The sequence below is a fragment of the Callospermophilus lateralis genome, chromosome 2, assembly GCF_048772815.1.
Source record: "Callospermophilus lateralis isolate mCalLat2 chromosome 2, mCalLat2.hap1, whole genome shotgun sequence".
Classification (NCBI taxonomy): domain Eukaryota; kingdom Metazoa; phylum Chordata; class Mammalia; order Rodentia; family Sciuridae; genus Callospermophilus; species Callospermophilus lateralis.
In genome coordinates, this window is record NC_135306.1 from 181,648,015 (window position 1) to 181,668,340 (window position 20,326).

General features: G+C 39.6%; 1 protein-coding gene across 2 annotated transcripts in view; it reads left to right on the forward strand.

Moving 5' to 3' along the window:
• Positions 1-18,715, forward strand: part of Cat (catalase) — a 35,850-nt gene extending 17,135 nt beyond the window's left edge. Inside the window, exons 8-13 of one of the 2 annotated variants that reach the window (XM_076847040.1) lie at positions 74-226; positions 4,035-4,173; positions 6,977-7,107; positions 15,181-15,288; positions 17,603-17,686; positions 17,997-18,715. In XM_076847040.1, coding sequence (XP_076703155.1) covers positions 74-226; positions 4,035-4,173; positions 6,977-7,107; positions 15,181-15,288; positions 17,603-17,686; positions 17,997-18,065 — 684 coding nt within the window. In that variant the 3' untranslated portion in view covers positions 18,066-18,715. The remainder of the gene's footprint in view (positions 1-73; positions 227-4,034; positions 4,174-6,976; positions 7,108-15,180; positions 15,289-17,602; positions 17,687-17,996) is intronic. The other variant, XM_076847041.1, reaches the window with a different exon arrangement.
• The last annotated feature ends 1,611 nt before the right edge of the window (positions 18,716-20,326 follow it).

Here is a 20,326-nt window from a genome sequence, read left to right on the forward strand (position 1 = left end):
TGATATATTCATAGGCACCTTTAATGCTCTTCAGTTGGTTGTCTGGTAATTGTGAACATGACATCCTTTTCAGGTTTGGCCTCACAAAGACTACCCTCTCATCCCTGTTGGCAAACTGGTCTTAAACCGAAATCCAGTTAATTACTTCGCTGAGGTTGAACAGATAGCCTTTGACCCGAGCAATATGCCACCTGGCATTGAAGCCAGTCCTGACAAAATGCTTCAGGTAAGCTTGCTGGTTTTAGATGTTCTCAGTCAGGTGTCCTCTTTGTGAACACACACACATGCGCAGGCACGCGCGTGCGTGCCCGCGCGCGCACACACACACACACACACACACTCTCACACATACAATGTGTGATTTGGCATGATCTTTATACCAGGAATTAATTAGAACATTTACTTAAACTTTAACCTGAGTGCTTAGTTTCTTGTGGAACTCATTGGGCTGAAACATCCTTAGATGGGCATTCCTAAATAAACCAGTTTTAAACCAAGTTCTCTAGTAAAGTTCCTACGTAGGTGAAGATGTGAACATTTAGTCTCTTAATTAAAAATAAAAAACATAATAGAAGTATCTTAGGTATTTGTAGGGTAAAGCATGGTTTTGGCCTGAGATGGCCAGGAGGGAATAATAATTAATTGATTAGAACACCTTAGTCAGCATAAGTTCATCCATTTCCTATTCCACGGTGATGTTTGCATTTTTCATCCATAAAGGCAGATCTGGAGACAATTTTTATGAATTAAAGTGCCAGTGATTAAAGGCAGATTAATTCAGTGATATGTCTTGCAGTAGTTGCTAGGCGTTCAGGCCCCGTTTTCACTTACCAATATGCTCTTCCAAGAGTACAAAGAATGGAGATTCTACTTTGGACCACAAATCAGTAGGAAAATAATTGGCTTAATAATTAACATGTAAATAATTTTTTTTTTTTGTGTGTGTGTGTGTGTTTTTGGACTTTGAGAACAAAACAGAGGTTAAAGATCATACCCTAGCTCAGACCACAGTGACTGAAGGTTGCTGCTTATGTAAGTTCTGATTCCAGGGCGGGTGTCAGTCTCCATGGAGTACAAATTAGGATTCCTGTTTTTTAGTTTTTTTAAATATTGATTTTTGCTATGACAGTAGGGATATCTAGGGCTTTTATAGAAAGTATGTTTTGTTTTAGTTTTTGGTTCCTTTTAACTAACATAAATTGAGTACCTTTCTATTGTGGGTGATAGCCCTGTCCTAGATTCTATGACAGATATAAAAATACAAGATGACCACAACATAAGGCAGAGAGCCATGATGAATCCAAAGCTGAAATGTCTGATCAGAGGTCTGTGACAGAGTTTTAGGAATGAGGTATCATTGGAGATGGGTTTTGAAGAATGGCCAGGATTTTTATTTTCAACAGGTAATTGGGACAGGACAGGTAGAATATGTTGGTTATATTTCAGCTACATTGTCATTCCTTCTTGAATGAGAAGAATTGAGTTTGGACTGGTTCATTGAGTGTATGTCAGAGGAGATTTGAGTGGAAATTTAGACAGTTGTTCCTTCTAGGAAAACAAAAGTTTCTTTGGTTTTGAGCAATGTGGTCTTGTAGATAATAAGTAGAATCACTCCTCTTGGTGATAAATAGAGAATGAGGGAGCTGGCACTGGGAATAATGAGGGAAATTTGAGCAGACTACAGTGCAGAGCAGAAGTGCTTGCATTGAAACTGAGGAATTGAGGAAGCTAAGGCAGGGTGACCCTGGGCCCTAAAGCTTTCCTGCCTGGGTTTGGAGGAGTGCTGAACTCACTGATGGAGGGGCTAATGGGGTTCACCATGGTGTGAAATTGTCATAGCCAAGCTAAGACTGCCTAACTGTAGTATTGAGGAACAAAAGGTCACCCAGAGTCTCCTCACAAGAATCTAAGTCACCACTGGTCCCTGGGATCATAGTGGGACCTGGAGTCAGGCACACTGAGTCACATGATCAGTGGAACATTGAAGATATAAATGGAATTCTAGGCCCAGGGAAAAAGATCAGGAGTGAATACCTATTCTCTACAACAAAAGCAAATGCGTGTATAAGGCATCTGTTGAAATTATGGGGAAAAAAGCATGAAAAAGGATGACAAGTGGAAATCAATCATGTCATTTCCACATTTTAGTTCTGACAAGTATATATGTTTTAAGTTAAGTGTACTTTAGTTTTCCCTGATGAGTTTTTCAAAGTATTTGAAAGTATTTGAAAGTTTTATCAGACTGTCCATCCTATCCTAGCTTTTCCCATAACTTCTCAGGTCAGTTAGCTGTGAATTCTTATTCCACAAAATACTTTAGGAGCTGTGCAGTTGGGAAAGGACTGTTGTACTCATTTAGCCATTTGGTAACAAGTTTAAGGTGTTTGAATAGGTTAGTGATATAAACTGAGTGGGCTTTAGGAAGATTCTTTTGGTAGAGTGTATTGTTTGAGGAGGGACTGGAAATGGAGAACTAGTTAGGAGGACTTTGAAATTGTTCCTGGTGAGAGCCAGAGAGGGCTGCAGCTTGGGCAGTGGAAGTTGGGGTGTTAATGCACAGTGTTCTGATTTACCTTTCACAGGCCTTGCTAACAAATTTTAAGACTTTATCCAAAATGATAAACCAGACCACTGTGAAATGAACAAAATAGTGTAATGTGAGTCCCAGAGAGACTGTTCCCAGAGTACCTGACAATTCAGGTGCAGCCTCTTTACTCCCACACTCTTCAATTTTCCAGCTGGAGTTGGAGAAGTGGGCCAGTTGCTTGCATGCAAAGGGACTGTTCTGCTTTTTCCTCCAGGCTCAGCAAGGGCGCGCAGGGGCAGGGCCTTGAGTAAGACCTAGATTCAAGTTAGTGTCAGGTATGGCCTCACTGTGCCCATTTCATAACCTTTGTGGATCTCCACCCGTAGACGGGGTAAGTTGATGGAAAACCAGAACCCATGTGATAGAGGCTATATTCAGGAGTTGCTCATAGCTAGATTGTATCTTGTACCCTGCTGATAAGAGTTGGAGCACAACTTCTTGAGCCAAAAGAGGCAACCAGCTTCTCAACTATAGCTGGGTTTTAGTCATGGCTGCATGACCAGCCATCTGAGTATTATCTTAGACTATCTAAGATGACAATGGGAGTGGAGTTTTCAATCAAGAACACATTGTGGACAGAACTGTGGGACTAGGTACCGAATGCCAGTAGGGATGATTTGGTATAGAATATTCAACTTGGCTTTTATTTAGTCTTGTTAAATTAGGGTTAAGAATACTAATTAAGATTCAAGATCAGTGATCAAGTCAATGAAAGAAAAATTGCTCATAGAGTAGAATTTTTAATAATGAGAATAATTCAATATTGAAATTGGATATTAAGACTGATCATAAAGTTTTAACTGAAAGAAATGTCAAAATGCTTATCTGCGTTGGTTAAAAAGCATTTATCAGTCTTCGATTTGTAACCTTTGACATTGTAGAGTGACGATTTTGAACCAATTTTCTTTGTGTAGTACTTTGTTTAGACCTAAAAGGTTTCAGAACTCCCAGCATATCTGAGATGATTCAGAATGCAATATGGAAGGTGCTTCTCTGAAGAATTCCCATGTAGTTGGATTTGTAGAAATGTGCTGCTTTTTAAGAGCAAGTTGATTTCTTCCCTGGAGTTGGGGAATGAGAAGGTTTGGAGTTAATTCAGGATTCTGGTTAGTTAGATTCTAGCAAATTTATTTTACAACTTAAAACTTCCTTAGAAATGGGAAATAATATAAGACAGGATACTTTCTTTTCATTTGGGAGGAAAAAGAGGCATTATTTTAGGACAGACATGAAGTTTATGGGTGGCCATGTGGCCTGAAGGTCACATGGTGGTTCAGTTAGGGAGAACTCACTTCATAAATGAGAAGACCCTGGCTCTTTGGAGAGGTGATAGGCAGAGTTTTGTGGTGACCATGAACAGAGTCCTTTTCACATTGAATGTTACAATGACATTTATAGCCACTTCCTGTTTCACAAGTAACTATCTCTGTCACGTTTGTTACCCTAGGGCCGCCTTTTTGCCTATCCTGACACTCACCGTCACCGCCTGGGACCCAACTATCTTCAGATTCCTGTGAACTGCCCCTACCGTGCTCGAGTGGCCAACTACCAGCGTGATGGCCCCATGTGCATGCATGACAATCAGGGTAGGCCTTGGCTCCCCTGCCAGGGCAGCGGGCACAGAGGGCAGGACACCAGTGGCTTTCAAACCATCCCCACAGGACCTCCTTTGCTGTGACAGTCTCCGCAGGTGCTGCCATGACCAAGTATTTCTTACCCAGCACTATTGGTTCAGACTTCCCCAGGACTCTCCCGCCTTGTATCTCTTGGATGTATTTTGTCAAGAGTTCCTGCCTCAGATTTTACTTTGCTGGCCATCTGATAGTTGAGGGCAGGGAGAAAGATCTTGCCATTTGGCTGTACTAGAGTGAAGCTTATATGGGAGTTACAAAATGGACGGTTCCTCAAATCACTAGGACTTAGATCCTTGGCAATGCAAAACCAAGACATGATGTCTTCTGCCTTTTTTTATGGTTCTGTTGAGGCCGTGAGGAGCAGGTTCATCTAGGGTCTAGAAGGGATAGGATGGGCTAGTGAGAGGGAGAAAGGAAGGCAGAAGAGGTCAGGGGATTCCCTGTGCCGAGGGAATGTGGTTGAATTCATGTAAATGGATCCGGCAGTGAGCTAGTAGAATTCCGACCACAGGCTGGTTTGTGGAAACCACTGGGTGCTTCTAGGCCACTCCTTGTTTAGACAGGAGTGAGATCAACTGGCGAGACGACAACCCACTGCATTTTGGTTTTTTGGAGCTCATTTACCAAATTTATGACTTTTTTCTTTTAATTCCTTTTTGGGTGCTATGTACAGTCTTTGATTGTTAATTACTTATTCTAGTTAGCCAAGCAGAATGCCTGATTAGTGTTTTTCTTTCACTGTCCCACAGTTTAGTATAGATATTAGTGTTATAATTCCTACCTGGGACACATGTGTTTCAGTACCAGGTTGCTTTTATTGATCTCTTCAGAAATTTTGCTGATGATCGATATTTATAGTCATAGATGCCTATATAAAAACAAAATTTATTTTTCTATGATAAAAACAAATGTGCCTTAAAGGAAATTTGGAAAATACAGAAGAGAAGAAGAGAAGAAAATCTGTTCATGGTCCCAGAATCCCAAGGCCACGACCGGGCATTTTACTGTGTTTCTTGCTGTTCTTTTCTATTAATATTTTTTATACTTTAGATTATTTTGTATATGTAACTTTGTGCTTTGCTCATTACCATTGCTATTAATCCTTTTCCACGTATGGAACAAGTTTACACACTTCCTAACTAATTCTAGTAGGTGGCTGCAGTATTTTTGTTCCCTAATTTACTCAGAGGCATGAATTGTGTCATTGCCGCAAGTAGTCTTCTGTGTTTTCATTCTTCTGTTCGTTGTTTTTCACTTTCTTCAGTCCTTTTTTTTTGTTGAAACTGTCAATCGGAGATCAATGTATCTTTTGAACTTTACTCATAAACAACTGCTTCATGTTTACCATTTTTGTTTACCATTACAGTGGCATTCTTAAGGAAAAAACTGTGTATGGTTGTATTTGACACGCTGCCTGATTCTAGAAGTAGAGCATGTGGGCTGTGCTTGAAAAGCTCCATGAAAGAGTTTAATTGTTCCCAACAGTCAGTGCTTTAAAGACAACTCCCACTTTGAAATGGAATTTTGAAATTACTAAAAGATCATGTTAAAGATCAAATTCTTAGTGCAGAAAACACTGGTAGCTGATTGTTGGAGCATTTTGCTTTCCTTGGAGACATAGCTGACAAATTTCTTGAGCTAGTAATTGAGCTTCATAATAGTGATATGTGTCACTTAGGTAATGGTTCCTTCTCTGCCGTGGAGGTGACTTGCTTATTCTCTCTGTTGATATTTGGTGCCCTGATTGGTATCATACATAGGCATCTCTTAATTATCCACTGTGGATAATGTGCTCTGGCAGTGAGCTAGGTAAAATTCCAACCACAGGCTGGTTTGCGCAAACCACTGAAGTTTCTATTTAGGCAGTGTGGGCCCAATTAAGTCAGCTTCCACAGGTCTCAGCTGAGGCAGAGTGTCATTTGGAAACCAAGTATGCCAGAATGGGAAAAAAAAGCCTGTGTCATAGAAAATATTGTGATTATATCTATCACTATTTCTTTCTATAAAGTCCAGATAAATGAATGCTGACACACTACAAATATAAAATTTTAAAAAATATCTTTTTTACTAGTCTATGGAGGAATGTGAAAGTAAAGCTAGAATCAAAGACATCATAGTAAAAGAGAGATAATGTGAGAATTTTAAAAACATTTAAGGAGCAGTGGAATAGAGTTCGGGAATGGCCAGATATAATAAATAGGCTGTGCTGGAAGGGATGAGAAGCCCAGAGCTCTCGCCCACATCTCCTGCTGACTCATTCCTGGGTGACCTGCACAGTCCCTTAGCATCTCAGAGTTCCATAACTGGTCTGTGGATGGAAGGAACAAGGCTAGAACTTTCAAGTTATTCCTAAGAGTTCTGCGATTCAGTGTTCAAGTGGAACCCAAGTCCAAATAAAACTCTTCGATTTGAAATGTGTTATGAGTTTAGTCTCAGTAGTGACCACATCAAATCTTTGAAAACTTATGCTTGTGCGGGTGAGCATCAGGAGACTGCATAGCTGAGAACTGTTGGGGGTTGAAATGGACTTGGAGATCTCTGTTCACTCAGGCTGAGGCAGCCCATGTGAGCACTGAGAAGATGAAGCCTTCCCTAAGACTCTTAGCACTGCCTGTAGCCAAGTCTGAGAAGTGAAAAATTGCACGTGTGTGTATATGTGTATTTGATTACCACTTGAATTTTTTCCTTGAATATTAATTGCTTGCCTGCTGGTTTCAGTCTTCATATTGCTAATGAGTCTCGTTTTCCTTTAAAGGTGGTGCTCCAAATTACTATCCCAACAGCTTTAGTGCTCCGGAACAGCAGCCCTCAGCCCTGGAGCATGGCTCACAGGCCTCTGCAGATGTGAAGCGCTTCAATAGTGCCAATGAGGACAATGTCACTCAGGTAATGGTTCCTTGTCTGTTGTGAGGGTCACTTGCTCACAGTTCTCCCTGTTTTTTTTTTGTTTTTTTTTTTTAATATTTATTTTTTAGTTCTCGGCGGACACAACATCTTTGTTGGTATGTGGTCCTGAGGATCGAACCCGGGCCGCACACATGCCAGGCGAGCGTGCTACCACTTGAGCCACATCCCCAGCCCCAGTTCTCCCTGTTGATGTCTGCCTATTTCCCCCCTCTCTTAAAGTGTCTAACATCTTAAATTGAATTCAGAGAAGACTTATCTCTAATAGGAAACTATGATCCTTATTGGAAGGGGTTGAATAGTTGTATTACTGTGCTCTTTCCATTCAAGCTATGGAGATTCATCTCAGTTCCCCTAAGTCTTATTGAAGGGATATAGCCGGGGCTGCTGGGGAAATGTGTTTTCACAGAAATCTAAGAAATGAGCAAGTACAGCTTAAGCACCATCAAATCTACTTAGATGTTTTTCCTGTTCCTTCGATTGACTTAATTGTTGTTTTAAAATATGAATATTTCTACCATTTATCATTTCTATTTTGGGTGATAATCCTGACCAATATCTTTTTATACTGCTTGAAGCCAGTTTAAACCAACTATTGCATATTCTTCAAATTAGTTTTTAAGAAATGATGTTACTAGAAGCAACAAGTCTACATAGCAATCAAGTGAGAGGTATGTTGTTGTTCTTCCTGTGACTATTGGTGAGCATAGGAAGGCAGTGTGCCACAACTCCAAGGTTTGCAATGGTGTGATCCTCAATATTGTCACAAAAGCTCTGTTTCTTAATGTTGTGAGTTTCAGATCCATAATCTGTTAAATAACCCCTTCCCACTGCCAGGCCCTTCTCAGAGCCTTTCAAATGTTACATGTAGCTATTATCTTTTTTTATTCTTTTCTTTGCCCTTTGTGTGTGTGTATGTGTGTGTGTGAGTGTGGGGGAGCACCTTCTACTCCTCTTAATACTTTTGTATCAGATTCTAGAGAGAGAGAATCAGATGGACTCAGCTAATCTTTTCACCCTGGCTTCTGTGTCATTGGTCTCTGGTCAGCCTGTAGTTGACTGCCGCAGGTCAGGTGCTCATCCTGTTTCCAATCACCTATGGCTACCCTAAGGGGACTTTCAGTAGCTGCTGTGAGGGGCTCATGCATGGGCAGCTCCATGCCAGTCATGTATTCAGTGCAATTTACACCACACTCACAAGAATAAAGTTAAAAAATGTAGTTGTTCTAGAGTTCTATACAAGTCATTTATGTTAAACTTAGTATTTAAATTGGGTTGGAACCTATTTCTAGTTTCTCAATATGAGAATGTGGATTCCAAGTAAGATATACTTAAATATACGAATTAATTCACTGGGAGGATATATTTGAAAGACATTTGCATGTGTGTGAGTGTGTGTGTGTGTGTGTGTGTGTGTGTATGTGTGTGTGTATGTGGAAACATTATTTTAAGATATAAACCATGTTTAATTTAAAATAGCTCCTATAAAACTTTTATATTTTTAGTGATGCAGTGTTACTAAGTATATTGCTGCATACTCCCTGTCTTGCAAAGAAATTTGCCTGTGCCGGGTCAATATAGGTACAATATGCATCATACAACTCTTGAACAAATTAATAATGAGGCTACTGTTTGCACCTTAAAATTTACCATGTGATCCTTGGTATATTGAGAGATCTTCTTATGACCATATAGTATGCACATTTCTAAGCAGTCCTGCTACTGTTGTTATAGATTTATAACATGATTATATAATGATATGTCATGTGGGAAATAAAGAAGGTTCAGATTTATTCTGTTAAAAATGATTCACGTGGACTCCTACTCTGGTTCTGGCAGACCTATCCACTTATGGAGAACATTGGAATGCTAGGGAAAGCATGTGGTTTGAAGTTTTGGAGAGCTAATGGAGCAAGGATTTAAGGGATTAAGATGTCAGAGAGAAGGAAGTGCAGGAAAAAGAAGGTGCCAGGCAAGCCTGAAGTTTCTTGTCCTCTCCTCATAAAGCATTTATTAATGTCTTGCTCGCATGGGTCAGAATGCCGTTGGAGTTCATAGCAGTTTCATGGGCCTGCATCCCAGGGTCTGCTGAGAAGGAGAACCTCTGGTTACAACCCCAGGCTCCAGCTGGAACCCTGAAAGGCCATGCCTAGGAAGAAGGGCAAACCTGAAATAAACTTGTTCTCCCAAGAGCTGAAACGCAGCTGTGCATCAGCTCAGTCTCAGACAGGACATGTTGGAACGCCACCACAATCGACATAGACTTCTGTGACCATGAAAGGCGTGGGGATTTCTTGCCACCAGTCTATAGTGGACACTAGCTGGGTGTGTTAGTCAGATTTTCAATGCTGTGAAAAATACCCTGAGAAAAACGACTTAGAGGAGAAAAGATTTATTTTAGCTCACGGTTTCAAAGATTTCGGTCCATGGTCAGCAGCTTCATTGCTTTGGTCCTGAGGTATAGAATGACATGGCAGAGAAGAGCTGCTCAGCTCCTGGAGGCCAGGAAGGAGAGGGAAAGGGGGAGGGAGAGGGGGAGGGAGAGGGGGAGGGGAGGGATGGGGGAAGGGGAGGAAGAGGAAGAAGAGGAAAACAAAACAAAGCAGGACACTACTAAATGATCAACTTCCTCCAACTAGGCCCTGACTTCTAAAATATCTACCAACTCCATAATGCCATCATATTATTAATCCATCAGTAGATTAATCCTTGATGAGGTGAGAGGCCAATCACTATTCCAAATCCCACCTCTGAATGTTGCTGCATTGGGGAACAAGCCTTCAACATATGAATTTCCTTGTGCGGGGGTGGGGGGGACTTCATAACCAAGCCATACATAACACTGAGTGTCTCCTGATCTAATTCATTTCTCACGTTACCTAGAGAGAGTGTCAGATCCCACAGGTTGAGGCTCTGTCCCTGAGACTGCTCTCCCTCATCCCTAATGCTCATCTCAAGCCTCAAGGTATTTTTTTTGCCTGTGCTTCTCACTATAGAGATATAAATTAGGGTTCCCACTACCTTCTCCTCAGGTTTGGTTCAGTTACTTTGCTTGAGTGGTTCACAGGACTTGGGGAAATATGTTTACAGCTCTATTATTAAGGATATTACAGAATGTACAGATGAAGAGCTGCATAGGGCAGGGTATGGGAGAAGGGCACAGTGCTTCTATGCCCTCTCTGACAGTACACCCTCCAAGAAGAACCTCATGTTCAGCTATCTGGAAGGCCTGGGAACCCTGTTTATTTTATTTTATTTTATTGCATATCTAATGCTACTGCTACTAGACTGAGTAGGGAAACCCAGCAAGATCTGTTCAGTTTCTGCTTGGCCTCTGTGCAGAAATTCTCCTTTCTGTTTATGGGACTTTCTGGAATGAGGAGTGTGTTATGATCTACTGTCAGACAAGAATAGAGAATTTCTTTATGGCAACTCCAACACAGAGAGACGGGAAAATATGACCTGCTCAGGGAAGAAAAATACTATTTTCTATGGCCTACTTTGGGGAGGAAGTTCTGAGCCAGGAACCATGGCCCTAAACCAAATGTACATGCTGTAATATCACAGGTGATCTTCTCCATTCTAATGCTTCCCCAAAGCAGACATAAATCTTCAGATAAGAGAACCAGATAAGATAACCTCAGATTATATCTAGATCTTTTCACGTATAAATGTCAATTCAGTAATAATAAGGTACACCTAACATATAAAACTTTATGACTGAAAAATCAAGATGATATGAAGAAAAAAAAACAAAAACTGAAGTACAAACAAACATACTGGAGATGCAGATAATGGAATTGTAAGATGCAGGTTTTAGAATAACCATGTTTAATGTTTTCAAGAAAATAGATGACAATAAGGGGAATATTATAACTTTAATCTATAAAAAATTAAATAGACATTCTGAACTAGAAATTGCAACAACTTAAAATAATAACATAGTAGATGAATTTAAAAGGAGATTAACACAGCTGAAGAGAAGATTAGTGAATTGGAAGGCAGGGCAGTAGATAATAAGACTAGCTCATGAGGAGAGAAAACTCTTTATCATGAGACTACATACACACACACACACACACACACACACACACACACAGTCCTGGGGATTGAACCCAGGGGCTCATGCATGCTAGGCAAGCACTCTACCAGTGAGCCATATCCCCAGCTCTATGAGACATCAGTTACAAATTGAAAAGAAAAATTACAGAATGGGGAAAATATATTTGCAATTCATCTAACAAATGAGTTATATACAGAATATATGAGGAACTCCTACAGAGCAATCTGAAAAAGACCACTGGATAGAAAAATGAGCAGTCCAATAGGCACATCACCAGGTAGATATCCAAATGGTTGAAAAAAGGTGATTTACTTCAGTAATCATCACTAAAATGCCAACTAAGAAACACTGCTACACTTGTACCAAAATAGCTAGAATTAAAAAGATTGCCCTATCAAGTGTTGTGAGAACAAGAATAACTCTGACGTGAGTTTAGCCTAGTTCAGCTGTTTTGGAAGGTTGTTTGATAATATCTGTTGAAGCTGAACATATGCTTACCTTTTGACCCAGCAGACCCACTCTTCAGTTGATACCCAATAGAAAGCTATATATATGATCATTTGAAGACATTTATAAGACTGTTCATGCTATTCAAATGTTCATTTAATGAAAGAATGAAAAAGTAAACAACAGTATATTCTCACAATGTATAGTAATGGAAATTTATAAACTATTGCAATAAACCAATAATACAGTTGAATTTGTACAAACATGACTTTGAGCAAAAAGACCAGATAAAAGAATATAGGCTGGATGATTACATTTCAAAAAACAAATTCTGAACACATTTATACTATTAGAAGTAAAAATGAATTGCCTTTAGGTAGGAGAAAGGGGATTTCTGAGATGTGGGTATTATTTCATCTTCATTTTGGTTGGTCGCTGCACAATTGTGTTCACTGAAACATTGAACTTTACACTTATGATTGATGCTCTTTACTGCCACGTATGTTCCACTTAAATTAAAAAGGTTATTAAAGAAAAAAATCCTCTTACTTTGCATTGACTGGTAACTATGACACTTTTTTTTTTTTTAAATAAAAAAAGGAATTTGGTCCTGCCACTAAGGGTCAATGGTTAACATGTAGAGCTGATGGAGTGGTTTCAAATCCTTTATTTATTGATGATAGAACAGTCCATGCCTCTCTGCAGTGAGCACCTGAGTTGTAGGGTAGTGGTTGTTAGCCAGACTTGAGAACATGCAAGTCAGCACAGGAGAGTCCTCCAGTTGAACTTCTTCAAAGTTAACTGCCTTTATTTGAACAGTAGTGAAGACAGAAGCTAGGGTTGGGTGAAGAGATTTCCTGTTCATGCTATTTGTGATGTAGTCTAGTTAGGCCACATGTGAAATAGGTGTGCTGTTTATCTTTGTACACACATGTGGGTACTTTTTTATTTGCTTCTTAAAACTGGAGATTGATCAAATCTCTAGAAGAATAAATATTTTGTGGGGGTTTTATTTAGTCATGTGTTGACAAATACTTAACTCTTGACTGCCTGGGGTAGAAAGTTGTGGTTTGTAATGTTCATCAATTTTCAGGGTGGGGCTATTCCCCAAGGCAGATGTTTTTTTTTTTTTTTTTAATTTTTAGCTGTAGATGAACACAATATCATTATTTTTATTTACTCATTTTTATGTGGTACTGAGGATCGAACCCAGTGCCTTACACATGGGAGGTATCGCTCTACTGAGCTACAACTCCAGAAAGGCAGATTTTAAGCTGTCCAAATGATATCCTTTGGGAAGTGATGCTTAATATCACTGTTACATACTGTTTCCACCAGAGAGATAGTACAGATATAAGCAATCTTAAAACCACAGGTAATATATCTTAATTATAAAGTGATGTGTTTTGAGTATTTCTTTCATCTTTACTATTATTTCAGTTTTAAACTGATAGAATTTAAATTTTACAAAAGCATATTTAATAACTTATTTAAAGAATTCCTGAAATCATGATAATGTACTTTTATGACAAGCTGGCTGTAGTGCACCACTGAAAATGTAGTAACTAATTCCTTTCTTAGTCCAAGATGGTAGATAGAGGTGACACAGGAGAGTTTTATTTTTCTTCTCACACAGAAATGCTAGGTCAAATTTTTTTAAAAGAATAATGCAGCTCAGCTAATTATTATAATTAAGACATATTACCTGTACACTATCTTTAAGGCCCAGAAATGAAAATGGAATTAGTGAGTGATCATTGAAGTCTCGTGGAGGAAACTAGACCTGATTTGCCCCTTATGAAGATTTTATGCCTCCAAAGGGTTAGGAGTGAGGACTGGGGTTATGGCTCAGTGGTGGGGCACCTAGCATGCCTGGGTTTGATACCCAGCACTACATAAAAACAAACAAACCAACCAACCAAAGGTTAGAAGTAAGGCTTCAGGCTTCACGTGTCGTAGGAGCTAGAACTGGTAAAGACCAGGAAAGAGCACCCCACCATTCAAACTGAAGATGCAGCTTGGAAGCATGTGAGTTGTAAGTGGAATCAATGTCTTCAATCCTGAGAAATTGGGAGTTCTTGCCCTCTCCTGTTCTCAAGTGAGGTATCTACATCTGGTCCCATCTAGAACCACATGGAAGCTGTGTACTGAGAAACAAGTAAATCCGTGAGCCCTTTTGGGCTTCGCAGAGAGGATGAGAAAATCACCACATGAAGTCATCTTCACAGATGGGACACGTTTGGTACTTACGTAGAAGATGATTCCTGTTGAATATGAGTCACGGGAAAACCACAGTACATACAGAGAAATCCAGGGGCCCGAGAAATTGCTGATGGAAGAATCATACACCTGATAATCTGAAAGTGCTTTTAAAATAAGCATGTACACATATTTAAGGAGACACAAGGATTAATCTATAAGAGAAAATTAGAATGTAAGAAAAATCAAAGAATGCCAGGTAGATTTGAAAAAGAACCAAATAGAAATTTCTAGAAACAAATAATCTTCAAAATAAAAATTCAACAGATATTGAATCCCAGTGGATGTTTTTAAAAAAATGTTAGATGTAGTTAAAGAAAAAATTAGTTAATTGGAACTATGTCTGAGGAAATTCCCAGGGTGCAGTACTTTAATTAGATTTTGTTGAAGACTGATTTTTTTAAACTTTGTTATTAGATTTATATTTTCCTCAAAAAAAATTTTTTTTTTTTTGTATTGAGGATTGAAGCCAGGCTTTGCACATACTAGGCAGATGCTCTATCCCTGAGCTATAACCCCGGCCCCATACTTTCCTCAAATTTAAGAGTATATGTAAATATTTGATTACTTTGAAAAATGATATATATCTCAAGATTTTATGAATTTTATAACTGCATAATTGGATATTATTGAATTTTATAAACATTAACAAAATATTGTGCAGAGCTGAGTCTGTCACAATAATCATACTTAACAGATACTTATTGAATGAATGAATGAATGAAATGTTAGCATAAAATCATAGCTATAACCTAGAAATGTTGATTTCAGGATCAAGCAGAGATTACTAGAATTCATAGATTTTAATCTATCAGCATTTGCTATAGTAGTAAATTCAGCAGTTTAAGCAAAATATCACTATCAATAACTGTCTTGCCAATGTCAGCACTGATATACTATTTAAATGAATTAGTTTTTTCTTCTCATGGTTCTGGGAAAATTGAACAAAGATTGTATTATGTTACATTTACATTCAGAGACAACTTGCACATTTTTGACTTATTGATATTAAAATGTGGTGTATTTGTAGGCCTTGTATTTATAAAATGTTCATAAGCATTGACTATGAAGAACATTATTAAAAAACACTCATGAGCTATTAGGAAATGAGTTCCTCCTGTCTTGCTTAAAACACAAATGGCAGTTCCAGTTATTTTATATCATCCTTAAATTTTAAAAATGGTATGTTTCAAAAGTAGCATTTTGGGTGTGTTTTTTTTGTGTGTGTGTTTGTGTGTGAGATAAATTGGTTGTTTGATTCTTTGTGTCTTCTTTTTGCTGAGCAGGTGAGGACATTCTATACAAAAGTGCTGAATGAAGAGGAGAGGAAACGCCTGTGTGAAAACATTGCTGGCCATCTCAAGGACGCACAACTCTTCATCCAGAGGAAAGCGGTGAGTCAATCTTTGTAAGCTGAAGGGTGACATCTTCTGGCTGATGGAGGTAGTGCAGCGATGTGGGAGAACTTTTAAAAGAAGTATCGTTTTTTCTTTTTTTAATTGTTTATTAGTTTATACATGAAGTAGAATGCATTTGATATAATATAAAACCCTGGAATATATCTCATTATAATTAGGACCCTATTCTTGTGGATGTACACAATGGCGGTATTCACTGTGGTGTATTCATATATGTACATAGGGAAATTATGTCAGATTCATTCCACTGACTTTCCTTTTGCTGCCCCCCCCACCTTCCCCTCATTTCCCTTTGTCTAATATACTGAAAGAGAATGTCTCTCCTACTTAACTTGAGCCTAAGTAATAATATTTATTTTTTAAAGTAATAATCCTCAATGAATCTTTGATTATTTTCTAGTCTCATTTTATCTGGTATGACATATCTGCTGATCCTTAACCTTTTTTCCAGTGTGTAATAATTTTAGTTGAGTTCAGGATGAATTCTTTCCTGTGCTATTTAATTTAACTGCTACCAACTTCTGTGCAGGGTAGTAAATACAAGTCAATGTCTGATGTCAGAGTATGACTCCTGCTACCATTTCCTTAGGATTTGGATGATAAGAAATACAGCTTACATATTTGTGGTTTGACACCTGCCTAAAGGCTTGATGTCATGACACCTTGACCCTCCTTCAGATGTAAACTAGACACTTGCCTGTTTTCTGGGGTGAGAACTGGGAGACTTCCTGAAGGAAGGCTGACCTCTAGACTTGGGGAGAGTGTCTTTCTGCTGGCTGCTCACGGAGCTCTGTGAAGCTCTCTTACTTCTGGTTTCCTGGCCTGTCACAGGGACAAGCATTTTGTAAATCTAGGAGTCCTACCATTTCCTTGTGCTGCTGCTTTTCTGTTCGTAGGGCAGCTGTGTGGGATGTTGAAGGCTTGGGTTCAGGAACCTGCAGAGAACCAGATGGTTGCTCTGGAACCTGGAAGAGCAGGTTTTATCTCATTTTTCTGGTGAGAGTGGATAAGATAACTTATAAGTAGCAGAACTGGGCTTGCATCCTTTGCAGTCTTTTGTCACATGTCCTGATGTCCCCCCTTCTCCTTCCACATTCTGGGCTTAGCCTGCAGTCAGGAATTCCTGCCCAAAGTATGTGGGCTTGCCTGGTGGATGCCAGTGTCTCCGTACACTTCACTGTGAACTCAGGCAGTGCTTCACACAAGTTGCTAATAACTTGTTGAGAACTTTGAGTTCAGCTCTCTACATGTAGCAAATGCCACTCATCTCTTGTGTGTTCTTCTTATAATATTCTGTGCGGTTGGTTCTGTGTGTTTTTTCTCCCAACGATAAGCAGCTTTCTACTTCTCTGACAGTAACTGGGTGTCCCACAACTCAGTTCAATTCTAATAGCACCTGTCAGTATCTGAGTAAATGTCAGAACCCACAGCTTAAGAGGGTCGGCCCCATAAGACTGCCCAGTGCAGTGTCCCACTACCCGCCTTCTGCATATTCTGACTGCAGATCCAGGGGTTCTCATGGTTCTTCTTTGGGTTTGGTAATTTGCTAGAATGACTCACAGAACTCAGGAAAGAGCTTTACTTTACTTACCTATTTGTACAAAGGCTACAACTCAGGAACAGCCAAGTGGAGGTGATGCAGTGGGCAGGGTGTGTGGGCAGGGCCTGGAGCTCCCTGGCCTCTCTGGGGGTGCTACCTTCCTACACCTCACTGTGTCCCCCCATCCGGAAGCTCCTGACCCCTGTCATTTAGGGTTTTATGGAGGTTCATTACATAGGCTCAGGGGATGAAACTGCTGGCCCCGGGAGACTGAACACAATCCCTAGCTCCTCTCCCCTCCTGGAGGCTCAGGGACGGGGTGCGATCTTCTGATCACACACTTGGTCTTTCTGGCACTAGCTCCATCCTGAAGCTCTCTAGGACCCCCCACGAGTCATCTCAGTCTCACACAGAAGACAGTTCCAAGGGTTTCAGGAGCTCTGTGCCAGGATCATAGGACAAAGACCAAATACTTGATTTTTATGATGTTACATAGGTGAAATTATTTTGTGCATTTTGGGAGGGGGACACTGAAGCTCAGGTACGTTAAGTGACTGACACAGATTGCTTAGTCAGTATACGGCGGAGTTGTTCCTGGACCCTCAAGTCCCACTCCCAGACCTGAGTTGTGGTGCTGCTTCCTGCTGGAATGTTCTTCCTCCTCTACTAAAAATACACTGGGAAACAGAGACACCAGGGGGCATAGTAAGGGTGTAGGTGCTGCTTCCACTTATTTTCATTTGGTTTCAGGTCAAGAACTTCAGTGACGTCCACCCTGACTACGGGGCCCGCATCCAGGCTCTTTTGGACAAATACAACACTGAGAAGCCTAAGGTGAGCGCGAGCAGCCCGGCTCTCATGGGATGTGAGCATGGGTTAGTTTGACACAGCTTGGTTTCCACTGAACATTATTCCCTCCAGGGCCTGTTTCTTGCAACTAATAGATTTCTCAAGCAGCTTTTCAGAAATTCAATTGAGAAATAAAGCAGTTACCTGCAAAACCATACTCTTCATTTTTAGCTCTAGACAATGGAAGTTTAAAATGAATGAATTCTGGAGTACTATTTTCATTCGGGTACAAGTGAAAGAAGATACCAGTAGCTGCCTGTGTGTTAATTAACCTGATGCACTTGTTCTTTTAAAGCAGAACGCGATCCACACCTTTGTGCAGGCCGGGTCTCACTTGGCTGCAAGGGAGAAAGCTAACCTGTGAGACTTAGGGCCTCCTCCTTCTGCAAGGAACTCTGCATCTGTGAAGTGAAGCATGATGTTCACGTCTGCAACCCACTCATCGCTGGGTGAAGATTCTCCTGTGCTAATGTGTGAATGAAAGTTAATGTCTTTAAAATGAAAATCCAGGTTTCTATAGCAAATAATGTAACAGTGACTTTTAATGCTGCTTCCTTAGGAGAGAATAAAGTTAAGGCTTAATAATCACGTAAAAGAAACATGTATTTGCATTCGACAGTTGGTTGGATTATTCATTTAAAATGACTAGAAGAAAATTTCTAGGTAGAAATATGATTTTATTTGATAAGAAAAATCTTGGTGAAATAAGTATGTTTACATATCACCTATGGCCTATTAATAAAAACGGGGCTATAATTATATAAAAAGAAAATATAAAGATGATCCACTCAAATTTTTATTTTTCTAAGGTTCTCATAGGAAAACTACTCTTACTGCATCAGTGTCTTCAGAGAATAGTGGTGCCATTGCAGCTTGATGTGTGATGCCTGTAATTGACCAGATTCCAGTTTTCACTTGGATTGTGTTTATGCTGATATAGCGTTGATTTTGCAACAAGCTGATTTGTAATTGCTTACATTTTTACAATAAAATAATCTCTAAGAATAGAAGAAATGGTATTTGATTTCTTTTTCTTTTTTGGGGGAGATACTGGAGATTGAACTCGCACTAAGCTGCATCCCCAGCCCTATTTTGTATTTAATTTAGAGCAGGGTCTCACTGAGTTGCTAAGTACCTCACTATTACTGAGGCTGTCTTTGAATTCTCTATCCTCCTGCCTCAGCCTCCTGAGCTGCTGGGGTTACAGGCAATGCAGCACCATGCCCGCCTTGATTTCTTTTGACTATATATATAACTTGAAAAATGACACCAGACAATTTGAACATCATATATCTTCAGATGCTTACCCTTAAAAATGAAAGTACCTATATCTTGAGGACACTGTGTTATTTTTAAAAATTCATAGTCTTAAAGCAACCTTCGGGGACACTAAGAAAATAGCAAACATTCTGACTTTTGCAATCATACTTAGATCTCTTGCTTTTGTTAGCTCACTTACTTTTTATAGGTTTAAAAAATAGGGGCACAGAACTCTTAATTATCCTTTTCTTTAAACTCACATTTGCCTTATGCTTCTAAATCACATGGAAGATTTTAAAGGTGAATTCTAAATACTAAATGAAACCCATTTTTCTTGAAAATCCCCATTCCTTTCATCTTCAAAACCAGTTTGTACTTAGGAGCTTCTTGAGATTTTGACTTCAGAAAAACATTGTACCACTAGTAGATAGATACAAACTCAGGTTTTAGCACAAACTTCTTTCTCTCCTGTCAAACTCTCCTGTCTAAACTCCTCCTGCATTTAAGTATGCTTTGATACTGTTCTATTTCTAGATGTAGAAAGTAAATCCATCCATTTGCACCAAATGGTGGATATTGTTAGCACAGCTTCACTACTGTCATCTCTTTAAGCCCATACAAATAAATATCATTCAATAATAGGAGGGAGGTTATTTGAAAATTGATTATATACATCAAGACATAGAGCTCTTAGTTTCAGATTTTTTTCGTAATCTAAAAATAAGTGATTAAAACCACACGTATCTAACATGTTCCCTGTATGTAAATACCCCACACTTGAAAGTGTCCCCGATTTTGCTCTGGAAGCCTCTTATTGTGATTTTCAAAGTTAAGTACTGATGAGGTTAACTCTCTGATTATGTTCCTCTTAAGTGATGTTGAGAAATCTCCCAAGAGCTTCTGGGCTGAGTTTATAGGAAGGATGAAATGGGGGAGAAGCAGTACTTACTGTGACCAAGGACCAGGTAGACCTAGGTTCAGATTCCAGCTCTGCCATTTTCTACCTGTGGGGACTGGGGCAAATGGCTTCGCTCTTCTGAGTATTCATTCCCTCATCTCTCCAGGGGGCCCAAAATTGTTATTTCCCGAGGGTTGTGATGATCACTCATTGTATTTGACTTTGACCTCCACATCTGTCTAACCGGCCTTCTGAGCACCCTGTCTTGGTTAGCTTTTGCTTTGTAACGAACCACTTTATAACTCAGTGGTTCAGAATAGCAATCGCACATCACCTCTGTTCCCAGTTGGCTAGGGATTGGGGTATGTAGGCTGGGCTCAGCTCGGGTGGTTTGGCAGGTGTGCCTCTGTCACCCTGTGTCACATGTCTCATCCTCCTGGGATTCACCATGATGGCAGAAGTGCAGA